At 33.3% G+C, this 14,843-nt stretch overlaps 1 protein-coding gene across 7 annotated transcripts in view; it reads right to left on the bottom strand.

Moving 5' to 3' along the window:
• NCOA1 (nuclear receptor coactivator 1) overlaps positions 1-14,843 on the bottom strand; it is a 168,142-nt gene that overhangs the window by 19,703 nt on the left and 133,596 nt on the right. For 6 of the 7 annotated variants that reach the window (XM_031951446.1, XM_031951448.1, XM_023494581.2 and 3 more), the window contains 3 exons: positions 13,898-14,212; positions 6,228-6,329; positions 705-1,107 (listed from right to left, as the gene is read on the bottom strand). In XM_031951446.1, the coding sequence (XP_031807306.1) occupies positions 705-1,107; positions 6,228-6,329; positions 13,898-14,212 (820 nt within the window). The remainder of the gene's footprint in view (positions 1-704; positions 1,108-6,227; positions 6,330-13,897; positions 14,213-14,843) is intronic. The other variant, XM_012539824.3, reaches the window with a different exon arrangement.

A 14,843-nucleotide genomic window follows, 5' to 3' on the forward strand; every position in this document is an offset into this window, starting at 1 on the left:
AATAAAAACCTCTATTCTAGGTCAAAGGGCACCAAATTTTCTCTTTTTACAAGACTCCCACCATAATAAGTTAGAAAAAGATTTTCACAAAATTGAGAAGGGGAGAGTAAAATTTTATATTCTGTTTAGAAATAGTAAGAAGAGTTAATGTGAAAATAGATTAAACAAAGAGAAAAGCAGGACCAATCTTGTGGAGACAGGATATAGGAATTATAAATCAATCTGTTACTTCTACCAACAAATAACTTTTGAAGCTCTTACAGACTGCACCAGTTTGAAATGCTCTAAGATTTGCTACAAGCACTGTAATTTGCTTTCTAACCTTTTCCTAAGATTAACTCCTAACAGGTACATGAGTAATAATGAGATAGTTCTATAAGTCCCCTAAATGAAAACAGAAAATTAAAATAAAATGAGATAATGATATATATTTAAGCTTTTAAGAATTTATTTTCCTAAATATAAATTCAATTTGACTACTGGCTAAACCTTCCCCCCCACCAAGACCCAAACCATATGCCCACAATTATTATTATTGTTATTTTTACTAGTTAAAAACTTTTTGCAATCCTTTGTGATATATCATAAATTATGCTTGGTTATACATTGATTTTAAAACAACTTTGACTACAATCTGTTTTCTCTTAGACATAATTTTAACAATCTCTGCTTTTAAAACTAATATTAATGTATTGGCTTCATACCTGATCCTGGATACTGGAAGACACTCTGCTGCATCTGAGGATTGATTCCAGTACCAAACTGTCCTCCAACATTCCCTGTCATACCTCTGTTGACCATATTGTTGCGGCTGGCCAAGGATGCCTCAGGATTTGATGTCAGTTGTGAAAATGGACTGGTGGAGGCTGGAGGAGTTCCTGGATTTGTACCATAACTAGAAGGGTAAGGGAATTGCTGTGGAGCACCCTGAGGAAGACGAGTAGTTCCCATTTGAACTGGGAGTCCAGATGAAGGAGGGAGGTTGTTCCCAAAACTTTGTTGTCTCATTAATAGAGCTCTCTGCTGTTGTATTAGCTGCCTTTGCCGGTGTTGTTGACTGTACAATTCTCGCTGTCGCTGTGCCAACATCTGGGCATTCAAAGGAGGCTGTAAAATAAAAGTAATATTATGATTATCATAAACATTATCTACTAATACAATTAAATGGGAATAAAGCTAAATGACATTTTCTAGTAGATAACATCAATGAACACTGTGCAAAGAAACAAAAAAACTCTCCAAAATAATCAGAAATATTTATACAAATTTACTTTTATCATCAATAAAATTTAAGTCAGAAATATTAAAGTGAGTTTTGAATATCATAATTAAGTTCAAATTTCCACTATGTAAAACATCAAATGTTGAAAGAGTATATTAATTAGGACTATGATGTTGCTCATCAAAATTGTTTAAGTGTGTGTGTGTGTGTGTGTGTGTGTGTATAAAAAATTAAATAGATCTTTAATTAGAGAAAAAGGAATCCAAAATGTTGATGCATTCTCTTTCACCTGAGTAAGACTGTAAAATCTCTTTTTTCCATTGCCAAACCCGTTCCATTTGCCCAGGGTTCTACAAATTAAAAAAATTTTAAAGGGTATTTTAATTAGTCTTTCTATATGTTGAGACATTTCTCAACAAAAGGCAAACGGGCACATAGAACAATTCCTCAGGAGTCTTTCCCCAGATCTGTCATTTACCCTATTTCATTTTAAGTCAATGAGAGCTTCCAATTTGGTTCCTAACATAACAAAATTATCCCTTTTAGTCAAAGAGATGAAGTAAAAAAGTAATTCAGAACACTACTAAAGCTCAGCATGGTAAAGTAAAAAGACCCTTGGCTCTGTAGTTGGAGAATCTGGTTCCAAATTCCATTTCTGATGCTTACTTAAACATATGTGATCTTAGACAAACCTAAGTTCTGAAGAATACAATGCTAGAAGTATTTTTTTTTTTTTTTTTTTTTTTTTTTAGCCCTGGTGATCAATATTTTTTTCTGCTATTAACACAACTTGTTAGTTGTTATCTAGAGGAAATAATGACACTGAAGAAATAATGACCTTAAAGTAATGAAATTAAAAAAGCATCTCTTTAGTGCAACATTACTTCAAGAAATTACAGGAACCTCAATACAGACTTCTAAGATAGTTTATAACTACAACTAGACAATCAGTCAAAAATGGTAAAATTAAAATTAAAAAATGTTTGGAATCTATTTAAAAAAGCATGGCATATGTCAAATGCTACAGGGGAAATTATCAATATTTAGACAAAGTGATTTAAATCATACAGCTCAACTGAAATTAAAGCTTGTCCTATTATGAGCACTCCATTTCCAAATTACTTGTGAGAGATGGGAATGGAACATAATTTTCTGATATAAATAAGTCTTGTATGAATTTAAATAGAGTGAGCTTATTTCCCTATAATCCACACTAGATGAGCTAACTAATCATTCAAGTTCAGGACTTCTAGAATTGAGAGATCAGACTCTGGACATACGTTAACACAAATGGAGGACAAGGAGGAGGAGGAGAAGACTATTACTACTACTATCACAATCATTAATACTGCTCCTATTTCCTACTCTGTCACCACATTCCCTCCTCCTGACCTCCTTTTCCAACTACTACCACTGGCTTTTTCTAAACAAATTACATTACTGTCTGGTAAATTGTAGGTTAATATATTTGGTGTGATAGAGAAACACACAGTGTGGATATTCTAGGGGAAAGAGAAAGTGTCATTTGGTGTTCTGCAAGATTTGGTAACCTCACTCTTATTTAATTCTTAAATGCAGAGACTATTATAGACCTTATTACAAATGTGTAGTAACAACTGCCCTCCCTTTTCATGCATGAGGAGCAGTTATAGCCGAAAGTCTGTAGCCAAAAGAATAAAATCTGGAATCACACTTTGGCAGCAATCTAGACCACCATTTATTTAACTTATTTCCATTTCCTCAGTAATAACACCTATAAACTTGGACTTGCTTCCAAGAGATTGTTGTGAGGATCAAGTAATATAAAATACTTTGCAAACTGTTAAAATGCCATGAAAATAAGTTGATGTTTTTATTTGGTAGGCATATTATATTATATTGTCAGATATATTGATATCTGAACCTCAAAAGTTAATCTTTAAGTAATATTCTCCAATTTTAGTTCAGAGTTAACAGAAATACTCTATGCTGGAAATCAAGGCAAAATGGGACAACAATAAAAGATCTGATGGAGTTAGAAAGCATTGAAGCCTTTAATGAATGTCCAGTCCCCATAATCATTAATGTAGTGATGGTGGAAACAGTTCAAAGTAGACTCTCTTCCCAACGAAACGCATTCCATGAAAATCTCTATCTTAAAATAAAGCATTTAATACTTCACTTACACAGTAAGTCGTGATTTTTAAAGAGGCACAGTAAACATGATAGCTCCAAGTTCAAAAATTGGAAAAAGCAAAGAAGAAATAATAGTTCATACATATATTCAAATTGTTTATGAAGCAAACACCCGATAGCTCTAAGCTAATTAAGTATTATTATCTCTTTTTTTAAAAACAGGTGAGGAAAATAAAGCACAAAGATGTTCAGTGATTTGCCCCATGATTCCACTAAGTGTAAGGACAATCACAATCAAATTTTAAAATAATTATATCAATATAAATGGAGAGAACAACCACAAAACAATCAAAAGTGAATGTTGTAAAGTCACTAAAAAGTATAAGATATAAGCATAATATAACAGGATAAGAACTCACTATTTGACAAAAACTGCTGGTAAAACTGGAAAACTATAGGACATAAACAAGGTACCAACATCTCATATACCATGATGAGGTCAAAATGGGTGCATGATTTAAGATATAAAACAATAATACCATAAGCAAATTAGAAAATCAAGAAATAGTCTACCTAGGAAAAATTCATGATCAAACAAGAGATAGACTATTATGAAATGCAAAATAGATAATTTTGATTATATTAAATTAAAAAGCTTTTGTACAAACAAAAGCAATGCAAATAAGATTAGAAGTAAAGTAGAAAGTAGAAAGCTGGGAAACAATTTTCACAGCAAGTCTCTCTGGGAAACAATTTTCACAGCAAGTCTCTCTGATAAAAGCCTCATTTCCCGAATATCTAGAGAACTGAGTGAAATTTATAAGAATACAAGCCAATGCCAAATTGATAAATGGTCAAAGGATATGAACAATCAATTTTCAGATGAAGAAATCAAAGCTTTCTATAGGCATATGAAGAAGTGTTTTGATTGAGAAATACAAATTAAAACAACTCTGAGATATCATCTCATATCTATCAAATTATTCTGATAAATGGTGGAAAGAATGTGGGAAAACTGGAACATTAAGACACAGTTGGTGAGGTTGGGTTAAAAAATTTTACATGTAATTGCAAAATAAATTTTAAAAAATTTAAAAAAATTAAAAAAAAAAAAAAAAAAAAAAAGAAATTCCATTTTAAGAAAGGGATCCAGGTCACCCATTTCTTTATTTTTCTTTAGGTTGCAACTCTGGAATTTTCTCTATAATGTTCCAGAAACCTCTTTGTCCTAGAAGCTCACTCCATCTCTCTGCCACTCTCCTGGGTTGGTTCCTTCTAGAATCTTCATTTTAAGGAGAGTTCAGGATCTCTGTTTCCCTAGCACTTTGTCTATAATGCTCCATAGGGCACCAAACCAGAAGTTCATTATTCTCTCTACTATCCTTCTAGTCACTTTTATGTATTGTTTTTCTGCAAGGATTACCTTTTTATTTATATATTTGTTTTCCCAGCACTTGGCAATGTCAAGACAGATATTATTAATCATATCTTTTGGTATTGTATTTACCTCTTTTTTCTATAAAGATGTTGTAGTGCCAACCAGTAAATTAATATATGTAGATATTCTATAAACCCTGTAATTCATAGCATTTTCTATTCTTCACTTTCCTTTTCTGGCCATTCTGCCACTGTCACTACAGAAATGGAAGGGAACACCATAAAACTGTCATAATTTTCTGTTTCATGGGTTGCCACAAGCAAATAATTATTCAATGTTTGGTGATGAATTGGTAATGAGGCTATCCATGCATAGCAAGTCAGGCCCTTAGAAAGCAGACTCAGTCTGCCTTTGAGCATGTACCTGAAGCTTTTCCAGGATGAAAGAATCTGTCAGTGATTACACTCTATTGGCACAGTCTTTAATAATAATAATAATTATAATTCACATTTATTTATCATACATGAGTTTGCTTTATATAAATATCTCACTTGATACTTATAAGTAGCCAAATGAGGTAAATGCTATATTTAGCTCCATTTTTCCTAGGAGGAAATTATGGCTGAGAGATGTTAAGTAATTTTGTCAGGATCACAGAGTTATTTAGTGTCCAGATCAGAATCACCTCCATGAGGCACTAAAGCAGGACCTTTGTGGAGAAGTATAATAGATGAATGAGCATGTGTGCACACATGCGTGCCCCCCCCACACACACTTTAGAATTGTACCTGACAGACTAGTTTTCACAGAGTATCACTCAAAATAATTTAAAATATCAGCTTGCTTATTCCTAGAGCACATAATCATTTTTTTATAACTCTGCCATCTAAACTCAAAAACAAAACAAGAAGCAAGATTCATCAAAAAGATTAAAATGTTTCTTTAAATTGGCCATAAGATTCCTTCATTTTTTGAAATGGTAAAATTCAGTGATAGAAATGTTCATATTCTTTCAGTTGTGGCACTGGAATTTTTTGACTTAAAAATGAAAGTCACCATTGCATAGCAAATAAACCAGCAAATGCTGGTCCCAGCATTGGGAAGATGTCTCACACTGGACACATGTTGTAGTCAAGTTTCTTATATTCTCAGTTCCCCATGTAACTCAGTGGTAGGAGATAGGAGTCCCCTCATCAGGAATTCTTTTTATCTGTAAAAATATAGGGCTGTCCCTCTTGCCTCATCTCTCCCCCAAAAGGGGTAAAAATGAACTCTTCTGCCTACTCCTATTTGCCAAACCAAACCCCCACCCCAAAACCAAACAACTTCACCAGAAATAAGAATGGTTCTGCATGTGATCAAACAACAAGGAGAGATGATACAATTATTTGTAAACACCAGAAAAAATTATATTAGAAACACCATTACCATTAGAGACCAGCCCAAGCCACACTTTGAAAACCACAACTCTAGGTTGATAAATGCTAACAACATGTACTTTTCCATCATTACCTGTGGTGTGATCTGTTGTTGAATGCCTGACCTCATATTAATGCCAACGGGGGCAGATGCTGCAAACTGGTTTAAGATAGCCTGCCGATTTTGGTGTATCAACTGGAGAAAGACAGGGAGAAAATGAAATAACTACACTGCTACAAGCAAACATTATGTAGAGTTAGTAGGGACATTTAATTTAAACTGCTTGGTTAAGCAAAATTAAATATTGCTTTTGCCAAACCTATTTGCCAAAAAAGAGTAAATATCCAACACTTACTAAAAACCCAGTGTACAAACAGAAGAATGTAGCCAAGTAAATAGAAGTATTTCATGACTTTTAAAAGGACAAAATTTGAGAAAATCAGAACTGGATCTGGAAAGAATTGTAAAAGTCATCCCCACAATCCAACTTTCTCCTTCCTCCACCTACCTCACACAGGTAGTAAAGAGCAGCTAAAACAAACTCAGTGACTTCAAGTGATTTTTCCAAAGCACTATGCTTCTCCCCAAAAACACTCTGTCCACACAAATGCACATTGTTATTGTTTCTCCACTTCCTATCCTTTTAATTTTTTCAAAATTCTGCAATATGGCTTTCAATCCCATCATTCAACAGGAACTGTACTCTCTAAAGCTACCAGTGATCTTTTGATAAAACTAATGGTCTTTTTTCAATTCTGGACCTATTCCTCCATGTAGTCTGACTTTTTTCCAATACGTTCTCTCTTTTTTTAGGTTTTGATAACATTGTTCCTCTCTGGTTCGTTAGTCATGCCCATTAACTGTGTCTTCCAAGAGATTATCTCAGGCTGTCTCTTTTCTCTAAATCATCTTGCTTCATGAGCTCATTAGTTCCCATGAGTTCAATTATAATCTCTACACAAATGATTATAAATTTTGTAATACATATCAGAGATCGCTACATATTCCAGCCTTAGTCTCATGAGCCACATGTGGTCTTACCTCATTGAATATCTTTGGACATATGGAAGAGATGTCCCATAGGCATCTTAAACACCGCATGTCCAAAACTGAGCTAATCATCTTTTCTCCTAACCCATCCTCCTTTTGAAACTTCCCTGTTACTATTATGGACCTATTATTCTCATAGTTTTCCAGATAAATAAACATGGTGTCATCTTCAACTTCTCATTCATAAAGCCAATCTACTAAGCCTGGTTAACTATGCTGTTAATATGTTTCTTGCTTACCTCATCTCCAGTCACACAATTACCATGTTGGTATAAGTCCAAAAAATATCATATCTGAATGATTAGAACAGGGTTATGATTAGTCATAAATTCCAATTTATGCTCCACTCTGCTGACAACATGATTTACCTAAAACACAGCTGTGATCATGCTACCTTCTTACTTAATAAACTCCACAGGATCAAATATAAAAATCAGTTTTAAAGTCCTTCACAAGCTGGCTCTTTCCTACCTTTGCAATCGCATTACAATTTACTCTCTTCTCCTTTCTGTCCCCTAAGACTGGAATGTTCTCCTACCCTCATGTCTTCTTTCTGGCTCCCCTGACTTCCTTTAATAGGAAGTTAAAATGCCACCTTTAACAGGAGACCTATATATGTTAAATATATAAATTTTGCATGTGGTTTCATTAGGAAGTGAATCTAGAAAAAGATCACATTATTTGCCCTTTTTTCCTTTTCTCCTTACTGACACTAAGTGAAGTTGAGTAGAACCAAGAGAACACTGTACATACCACCAACAAAATTATATGACGATTAATTCTGATGGATGTGTCTCTTTTCAAAAATTAAGTGACTCAGGCCAATTCCAAAAGACTTGTGATGGAGACAGCTATCTGCATCCAGAAAGGGGACTGTGAGGACTGAATGTGGATCACAACATAGTATTTATTTGCTATTGCTGTTGTTTACTTGCTTTTTTTTCTTTCTTTTTTTTTTTCCCTTTTTGATCTGATTTTTCTTGTGCAGCATGATAAATGTGGAAATACATACAGAAGAATTGCACATATTTAACCTATATTGGATTGCTTGCTTCTAGGAGAGAGAGTGAGGGGAAGAAAGGGGAAAAAAAAACACAGGGTTTTACAAAAGTGAATGCTGGAAATTATTTTTACATATATTTTGAAAAAAAATTTTTGAAAATAAAAAGACCACTGCCCTTCATCATTCAACTGAAATGAGGGAATGGGACAATATGTTCTTTGAGATCTCATCAATCTTTAAAATCTTTAATTCAGTTCATGCTGATATTTCTAAAAGGGCTGAAAAGCATTCCTTAACTTGAGAGAAGTAAAAAAAAAAAAAAATGCAAACTATCAGAGAGAATAGACCATGGTTTATTCTGAAGAAGTTATCTCACTAGGTCAGAAGCTAAGTATCAACTGTGAACAGCCCTTCATCCTACCTTAGAAACAAGTATTCTTAAAGTTTATATAGATGCCTATTTTCCAGAATGATCTTTCCCCATCATGAACCATTGTAAATATTCCTTCCAGAGAGGAGTATATAAAGATATAAACATAGAATGAAAGCTGCATACAATCAATCACCAACTTATCTTAGAAAGAATTATTCACTGAAGGTTTATTTTTGTTTTGATTTGTAGAAGGAAGGGATTGTCTATTAGACCCTAAGCTGATAAATAAACTGGATATGAATTGGGGAGAAAGTTTTAAGAAACAAAAACATGGACAAAAGTAACTGTCATTCAATGTAAAATGCAGCAAAACTAATGTTGCAGAAAATAATAATTTCTCATAATTGAATATAATTTCAGATGGTAGTGGACATTTCCAAAACTCCACAGATTGTTTCTAAAACCAAAATCATTACTTTTTTATTAAATGATAAAATAAGACTATTTAAAAAAAGAAAACTTCGAAGGTTGAAAATAAAAGTAATAATCTATTTTTTTTTTTGCACAGAATATATTTAAGAGGTAATCTCTAATACAAGCATTCTATTCCAAATAAAATGGTTTAGACATTGTCTCCCAAAATATACCCTGGGCATTCTTTTACTGTTAGGCCTATTACTTGAAATATCTTTCTCTTTTTTATTCTATCTTTTCAAATCCTACTCGTTCTTCACAGACTGATTGAAAACCTATTTCTTACATGAAGCTCTCATTAACTTTTCTAAACCACAGTGTTCTTTAATTAATTTCTTTGAACTCAAAACCATTTGCTCATCAGTGTTTGACATTATCTAGTTTATCCATAGATCCCCAAACACAAACATGTAAGGTTAAAAAAAAAAAACCCTACCATGCCAAGCTTTTATTAAGTGCTTACTATGTGACTATACAAATGCTGATGATAGAAATGTAAAGTAAAAACTATCTGTATCCTCAAGAAGCTTATATCCCACAGAGAAGACAACATGTATTTTTAAAAGTATACACAAAACACATACTAAGCAGGGGAAGGGAAGGCTGGGGAGACCAGGACAGGTCTGTTAGGTAGGTGGTATTTCATTTGATTCTTGAACAAAAACAGGAAGTCTAAGAGATAAGAGTGAGGAAAAAGAATTTTCCAAATTGGGTGCCAAAAAGTGCAAAGGGTAGGAGAAGGAAGATGGATCATAACATGCAAGGAACAATAAGTAGAACAGAATGGCTAGTTCATATTGTATTTGGAAGTGAGTAATATGTAAGAAGATTTAAGAGGTAGGAAGGGGTCAGGCTGTGAAGAGCTTTAAATGCCCAATAAAGAAGTTTATATTTGATTACAGAAATAATATAGAATCAATGAAGATTGAATAGGAAGATAATATAACCAGATTTTTTTTTCTCTAGGAAAATAACTTTTGGCAGGTGTATGGAGCATGGACTAGAGAACAATTAGAAGACTTCTGCAACAATCAAGATAAAATGATGAGGGCCTGAATAAAAATGTAGTGGAAATAAGGGGATACATACAAGGGATCACATCACATGACTTTTTGCCACTGATAAGGAGCTCATTATTTCATCAGGCAGCCATTTTATTGCTAGAAGGGTCTAGTTATTAGAGACTTCTTTTTTTTAATGTGAAATCAAAATCTACCTCTCTATAAATTTTCAACTCTCAATAAGTTATTGGTTTTGTCTTCTGGTGCAAAGTAGGAAAAAAAAATCCTTTTCATGTGTACTTGACATATATAAAAATAATTGTCTTCTGTAAGTTTTCTCTTTTCCAAGCTGAACAATTTACCCTTCATATTTTACACATTTCTAACACCTATTTGCTTCCTCCTTCTTATCCTACTCAAGCTGGAAGTACAGCAACTGCTTATAACCTGGATCCCAATGTAGACAGGGTCAGAAGATCTATGACTCTCATTTTTCCAATCTAGGCTGATTCACCAATCTTTATCATCTCAATGGTCCATAACTCCCAGGATTTCACTTAGTTTGTGCTGGAAGGGATTCATACCTAAATGACTAACTCTGTTGGGACTCAGAATTCCCAAGCTCAAGTAAGACACAAATCTTAGCTTCCCCAACATCAGCAAATACAGGGTCCACTTTCAGCAAGGGCTTATGGTTCATTCCCCTCATCATCCTGGCTGACATTCTCTATGCCTTCCAGTTTGGCAATTACCCTTTAAAAATATGATGTGAAAAATGAATAAGCAGTCTATATAATCTAACTATACAGCCTAACTTAAGGTTAGGTAGAGCTGGTGCAGTGGATAGAACACCAGGCTTGGACTCAGGAAAATTTGAGTTCAAATCCAGTCTCAGATATTTATTAGCTGTATAACTATGGTCCAGTCTCTAAACCTCTGTCTGCCCTAGCTTACTCATCTGTAAAACAGATATCATAGCACCTAATTCTCAGGGTTGTTGTAAGAGGGATTAAATGAGATAATATATTCAAAGCACTTAACACAGTGCCTGTTAAACTTTAAGTGCTACATAAATATAAATGTTTAGCTATAGCTAATAATTACACAAAATACAATGGGATTATTATTTTAATAACATATATGCTAACAATATATTCTAAGATTGTTTTAGCTTTTATTAATGCATAAAGTCTATAGCAAAAAAAAAAAATCATTTTTTCCCCCACATGAATTTGACAAGCCAGGTTTCCTGGAAGAAATAATAATCATAATCCTATACTTGTGTTTTTGAAAAATGAAATATGTAAATACATCTAGACATATATCTAAAAATATTTGTAATTTTGAGAACTTACGGGAACAAAATATTATGATTACTATATGCCAAAGAATTCCATCCCTCTACCACCAAAATCAATGATAACTATGAGACCATGTTTACTTAAGAGTTAGTATATATGTCTTATCTCTACAGACAGAAGAAGCTATAAATATTGTTCTTAACTGAGTTCCTTGTTATTTTCCCTTGAGCATATTTCAGTTGTGCTAAGGTAATTGTTTGCATGTCTTTTATATTATCAACTGTTTTGCAATTTTGTTTTCTCCCTTCTCAAAATCCATACTAACATTCTATTTCACAGGGAAGTTTGAGATGAGTGTTTCGAAAACACTAAGGTATAGTGGCCATGTGAGTTAAAAGAATTACAGATCTAGAAGTGAAAGTGATTTCAGAGACCACCTCACTAACATCTTCATTTAAACAGATAAAGAAATTTAAGTCCAAGGAGATTAAGGGACTCAATCAAGATTTCACAAGTTATACTCTTTAAAAATAGTGAATTTTAAAATACTTTAAAAATATAGATTTTTCAAGCCTCTCATTCAAAATAGCTTTATTTTTTTACCCAGTCTTCATAGGTATACTTTTACTTGAAGACAATCTCCTAGTATCATAAACTATGGACTAGATCTTTTTGTGGGACATAGTGTGAAATTTCCCTACTCATATTTTTCTTTTCCATTCTTATAACTTTTTTATTGGATAGAGATGAAAATTATACTTTCAATTTCTTATCTGCTAGAATTTTAAGGTAACGACAATTCTTTGTGATTACCATTCACAGAATTGCTTTACAAAGATTTACAAGGAAATTCAAATGTCACCTAAGCCAACTTTTACTCAAAGCATGAGTTCTATTTACAAGAATCCAAACTAACTAAGTTCTTTGAGGTACGACATTGTTTAACTTTATCATAATATCCTTAGTCTATGGCACATACAAAGAATTTGTTGCACTCAGCTAAACACAAGTGCTCATCTAGTCTCTGCTTGAAGCCTCTCTGCTGAAGGGGAACTTGCTACCTTCTGACATTGTTTTTGAAAAGCTCCAATTGTAAGGAAATTTTACTTAATATTGAGTGAGACCTAACCCCTTTTAATTTCTACCCATAGGTCTTAATTTTGCTTTCTGGGATCAAGTTTAAAACTTTTTCTCACAAGACAATTCTTTGAAAATGTCAGGTCTCTACACCATTCTCTTTACTCTCTTCTGGACATATTCCACTTGTCAATGAACATTTTAATATGTAGTACCCTTGCACTGGACAAAATATTTCAGGTAGGGTATGACTTGGGCAGAGTATAACAAAAGTATTATCTCCTGAGAAACTGTGGCTAAGAGTTTATTAGATGAAAATATGAATGCAAAGCTAAGGGTTTCTCTCATATTTTAAGCAAATTGTAACTCAAATGTTATTATCCCTGAAGATGAATATGAAGGAGCACTAACTTTCAAGAGTTTTTTGTGCACTCATTCATTTCTATGAACCAGCAGTTAGGATTATTAAGTGATGGTTTTATAAATCTTTATAGATAGTCTGTCATAAACTTGAAATTTAATCCAAAAAGACAAGAGGTCTTCTAATTTATATCAGTATATATAATACTACATGCGGTAATTTCTGTATTACTTAGGATATGTACAACAACTGTAATGTAAATCTTTCTTCTTGTAATAATTGGAGTCTTGCTAATTACTACTGCCTATCAATCTTCTTTAATATTCTTTGGAACATGAGGCGTGTTCTGTTTAGCACCTAACTATGATACTTAACTTTTCCCTCAAGTAATGCACTGAGACTAGGAATTACATGGCTTTCTGACTACCTCAATAAGACTTGTTTAATAAAGAAAAGTGAGTTAGTCCATTAAAGTTCAGTGTCCACTAATTTGAATGTCCTTACTCAAGATGAATAAAGAATTAGACTAGAATAATTTATTTCTAATTCACACCCATTTCATATTGTTTTCTTTGTTTTTTCTTTTTAAGAGAAACCCTAAATATTAATTCCCACTATTCCTGGTCCCCCATCACATTGCTCTCTTCATCTTCATTTCTTTCTTTTTCTTCTTTTCATTTTCCCTTTTATAATTACTTATTCTTAAAAGGATATAAATAAGGAACCAAAAAAGTGTTACTACTTGTAGCATTTATTGCATAGTTTTGTGGGTACCTTCTCTTAATTAAAAAAAAAAAAAGTAAAAAGTTTTATTTTTTTTTCTTCTTGAAACAAAATTAACAAAACTAGAATAAATAAAATCAATTAACTTTTTTTTTTTTGGGGGGGGGGGGGGGGCAAAACTCTTAATGGTTCTTCTGCCCGAGTCATTGATTGGGGGACAAAAGAGAAAAAGAAGTTCCTTAGTTAGGGTTTAGGCCAAGATAAAGATAATATTTTTCTTTGATAAACATTGTATGGGCATCTTTGCAACATTACAGCAGCTGTTTTTGTATCACAGAAAGAGCTGTGAAGCGTCCTCACATTTAGAATAAAGAACCCACCATCAAACAACACCACTTACCTGCTGCTGTCCCTGCAACCTTTGTTGCAGTTGAAGTCTAAGTTGGTTGGGAGCAGCTGGAGGCCTGTTCAGAGTCTGGCGAGGCTGCATGCTCATATTAGTAGGAAAAGCTCCTCGAGGTGGTGGTACTTGAACTGGCATGGTTCCCATGGAAGGTTTTTGCCTAATCATGCCTTGGAAAGGACCAGGGAGATTTGCAGTAGGTGAAGCTGAAGAGTAAGGCTGCGAATATAGGCTAGACCTTTCCTCCATCATTAAAGGTGGTGTTGATTGTTGCGGTTGAAATCTTTCTGTCAATACTTCCAATCCACCTCCCTGTTATAAAGTGAACCAAAGTCAATTTGAAACTGAATTTCTAATATGTGATATTTTTGTTTAGTTACATTTGTTAACATTATCATCTTTGGTCTGAGTACAGTATATGTTCCAGAAAATGCTTCTTGAACATCTTTGGTTACTTGCTACCTAAATGTATAATGTTGCTTTCAAATGGAATAATAAAGAATGAAAATACAAACAAACCTTTAAATAAAAGAAAAATCACCAAATTTTATAAGATGTGTTATGGACAGGTTTAAGAATCATCTAAACACAGCTCTACACTATGTTCTTTTCCATCTTAAAATCTCTGATATACTGATCCTTAAATCAGAACAATAACAAAGAAACAAACCAACCCCTAAACTGAAAGAAGTAGCCTGTAGAGATGGAATGCTGACATGAAATCAACTGAAAAATAGTAACATATGACAATTAAAAACAAATTATCTCAATGCTTTAGGAATTTATTTTGTCAGTATGTGCTAAATGAATGCTAAATGAAATCCCTTCATATCTTAAAAGATAATTTAATGAATTCCTATGGTCAAAAAAAAAAATCATCAAATGGTAACCAATTAACTTTGTGGCTACAGGTTTCTCTCCAAACTCAAGTTAGACTGATTCC

Source organism: Sarcophilus harrisii, chromosome 2, assembly GCF_902635505.1.
Source record: "Sarcophilus harrisii chromosome 2, mSarHar1.11, whole genome shotgun sequence".
In the NCBI taxonomy this organism is placed as follows: domain Eukaryota; kingdom Metazoa; phylum Chordata; class Mammalia; order Dasyuromorphia; family Dasyuridae; genus Sarcophilus; species Sarcophilus harrisii.